Raw genomic sequence first — 3,306 nt, forward strand, 5'->3', positions numbered from 1 at the left:
CCCCCTCCCCGAACCCCCGCCACCGGCGACTCGCACCGGCTCCGGCCCACGTCGGCTCACCCAGAGACCGGCCAGGACTTCACCAGACCATGCCACGCTTGGCACGGCTGCCTTGACCGTGAGACTTCGGATGTCTGGAGGATGCAAAGCAGCAAAGCGCCTGCAGGCACCCCCGAGCTCACCGGGGCTGGCACGGCGGTGGAGGACAAACGTCGACATCTCCCGCTCCCAGAACGTGCGTTTCCAAGGGGTTAGGAGAAGGGAGCCCAGCGGCTGATGGTCTGCCACAACTGAAAGGTGCCAACAGCCCCAGCAAACCAGGTTTTCTCATCCGAGGCAGGTGGAGCCAAGCAATTCTCGAGTCTGTTTTCACCACCTGTAGCCGTAGCCCGTGACTCACGGACACGTGTTTAACGCTGCCGACTGGAGCGGCACCGCCGCTTCCCCGGGAGTCCCGGCAGCCAGCCGGAGAGGCCAGTAATTTGCTGTACTTGTGGTTTCACTGGTAACGTCACTGCCAGGCATTTTGATTTTTCACCCCTCTCCAATTAAAAGCTTCATCCGAATGGGCTGGCGAGCAGCAGCCCCGCCAACAGTGACGTGCCGGAGACACACGGGGGGAGCTGCTCCCGGTGCTGCCTGCGTCGCTTGTGCTGCTCACGCACCTCTGCCACGGCTGCCCACCCTAAGCTTGTCGGGAAGCGAAGGGTTTGAGATCCTGCTCATCCCTCCTCGCGGCTGATCTCAGACCACAGGCTGCGGGGCCACCGAGCACCCGCTTTCACAGGGCCCCATTCCTACCCGTGACCTTCAGGCACCAGGGAACACCGACACGAACCGTGATGGGTCTGGTGAAACACCCGGGAAAGAGGCGGATAAAACGACAGACCCAGTCGAGGACTAAAGCCCACCTGGAGAACCAAGCGGACCTTAAGACGTGGCATAGTAATTCTATTTAAATCAAAAAGGCAGATATTTACAGACAATGATAAAATATCAAAGTCAGACTTTATAGTATTACTCTATGCAACATTAACTTGTAATTTCCATCAGCTAGATTTTTGAATTGCTGCCTATATGTTCAGACTGAAAGTATCAAATCGATTTGTGGGGGGAAGAGGGCTTCTTCCAATGTAATAGGTAAGCCTTGGCAGAAATAACTGTATTAGATTGTTGGCTTATATTTCAGCTTGCCTTTTCAAGTGTGTTTGGTCATGTCTGTTCAATTAATCATTACAAAGAATAAACAGCCGGAGCAGCCAGGACGGTACACACAGGATCGCTGAAGCAGGGATGGGGTGGCAGGGAGTCCTGCCGCCGCAAGGACCAAAGGGCAAAGAGGGAGTCTCGCAACACGGAGATAAGGAACCCACCAGCCCAGCCAAGCTCAGGCGTTGCACCACGAGGTGCATCACCCCACGGCTGCCCAGGCCCTGGGGGCTATTTCCAGCCTCCCTTCAGGGAGGAAGCTGGGAACAGTTACGGGGGGCTTCAGCCTTCCACGGGGGACACCGAGGTTTGCAGGGACACGGACAAGAGGAGAGCGTCCTGCAGACACCCAGCTCGGCAGCGTCACCGGCAGCACACAACAGCAGCCTACCTTGTTTGAAGGTTCCAGCTTCAACGCCGCCTTTAAGATGGGGATGGCCTCTCTATATTCGCCCTGCTGAGCCAGGACCTGGAAGGCGAGACAGGGATTGAGCAGGACGGCTGAGGTCTGTCCCTCGGTCCCGCCCTCCGTCTGCCACGGCTGGGCCCGGCCACGCCGTGGAGAAGGAACAGCAGCGCCCGCCACGCGCCCAGCCTCACCTTGCCCTTTCGGAAGAGAGCCTTGATGTTCCCCGGCTGGTGCTCCAGGACAAGGTTACAGGACTTCAGGGCTGCCTCGTAATGGTCCAATTTAAGCTGAGAGGCTGCCAGGTTGTTGAGACATTTCACCTTCACGTCCAGCAGCTCAGCCTCCTCGTCCGGGCTGAAGTCGACTGCAAAGACCCCAGAGCCAGGTTACCGGGGAAAGGGAGCCCAGGCGGCCCTCGCCCGGGGCAGGAGCAGGTACCTTTTGAGCTGGAGCCGATGACCTTGAGAGCGATGTCGTAGGAGTTGATGGCCAGCACGTAATCTGCCTGCTGGTAGAAGAAGTTGCCGCGCTCCCGCTTGCGGTTGGCCAGCTCTATCTTCTCCTTCCCGCTGAGCAGCTCCAGGTCCGGCGCATCCCGAGCCCCCAGCAGCTCCACCTCCAGGGCGAGAGCCGCGTTGGGTGGGACGTCAGGCCTCCTGCGCAAAGAGAGGCACAAAGCTGTGGCACCGTTGCCACCTCTGCCAGCTCCACCAGCCACTGGGCCACATAGATTTAGCACCGCGGCCCAGAAATCAGAGCCACGGAAGCTCCCCAGGACAGGGCGCGATGCAGATTGTCCCCCCCAGGCATGACACGCTGCCGTCCCCTGCACATGGCAAGCGAGCCGGGCCTCCCTGCCCTCGGACGCTGGGCTTGTTGGCTGGGCTGTCACCGGGAGCGCAGGGGACAGCTTCCACAGCCCTCTTTGGGGCCACCCTGCTCCCCCCCACGCCCTCCCCGCTCACCTGCCCTGAGCGCCGTAGCAGTACTTTGCATCAGACATGATCAAAGCCGTCTCCCCCATTTCCAGGAGCTGCACGCACAGGTCCAGAGCCTGCAGGGAACAACATCGTGGGGAGGGAGCATAAGCAAGGGCGGAGGGGCCACTTCCAACCCGCAAACAGGGATGTCACCAACCCCAAACCCTCCCCGCGCCCTCCCCAGGCGAGGTCCTGCCCCGCAGGGCAAAAGCATGGCAGCGATAAAGCCAGGCAAGCTTTCTCCCAGCCCCGACCTGCAAGACGTCGCAGTCCCCCAGCGTGAAGGTGAGGGCAGGGTTCTCCTCCACCACGCTGCCGTCCTCCAGCGTGGCCTTCAGGCGGACGGTCACTTCCTGGCCCTTGCGGGGACGGGGGTCCACCCCCTGGCCCGGCACCAGCGTCTTCTTCTTGAGCAAACCGCTCCCTGGGCAAGGAGAAGCCGGAGGCGCGTCAGACCACGTCCGGGAGGGAAAATCCTCGCTCCCACCGCCCCGCTCTGACTCCCGGCCAGCCTTCATGGCGCGGGGAGCACCGGCGGAGCCACGGGGAAGCCCGAGCTTCCCCCACAAGCCGAGCGCCCTCTTTCCCCAGGTTCTCACCCAAAACATTGAGCCACTCCTGGGGGTCCTCAGCCGCTTCCCCGCCGCCCTGCTCCGAGGGCTGGGCGTCCTCCCGCGGCGGGGCCGGCGGCCTGCCCACGTCCTCCAG

At 61.4% G+C, this 3,306-nt stretch overlaps 2 protein-coding genes across 2 annotated transcripts in view; both read right to left on the reverse strand.

Moving 5' to 3' along the window:
* Positions 1–219, reverse strand: part of ELL (elongation factor RNA polymerase II) — a 56,998-nt gene extending 56,779 nt beyond the window's left edge. Inside the window, exon 1 of the mRNA XM_009321420.1 lies at positions 15–219. Coding sequence (XP_009319695.1) covers positions 15–219 — 205 coding nt within the window. The remainder of the gene's footprint in view (positions 1–14) is intronic.
* Positions 220–797: 578 nt separating this feature from the next.
* FKBP8 (FK506 binding protein 8, 38kDa) lies at positions 798–3,300 on the reverse strand (the record flags this gene model as incomplete). Its single annotated transcript, XM_009321421.1, has 7 exons — positions 798–911; positions 1,601–1,678; positions 1,810–1,982; positions 2,057–2,274; positions 2,584–2,672; positions 2,853–3,022; positions 3,198–3,300. Coding segments are annotated over 7 exons (945 nt in total), but the record flags the coding sequence as incomplete, so codon positions are not given.
* Between the last annotated feature and the right edge of the window lie 6 nt (positions 3,301–3,306).

The sequence above is a fragment of the Pygoscelis adeliae genome, unplaced genomic scaffold (assembly GCF_000699105.1).
Source record: "Pygoscelis adeliae isolate BGI_AS28 unplaced genomic scaffold, ASM69910v1 Scaffold693, whole genome shotgun sequence".
NCBI classification, from domain to species: domain Eukaryota; kingdom Metazoa; phylum Chordata; class Aves; order Sphenisciformes; family Spheniscidae; genus Pygoscelis; species Pygoscelis adeliae.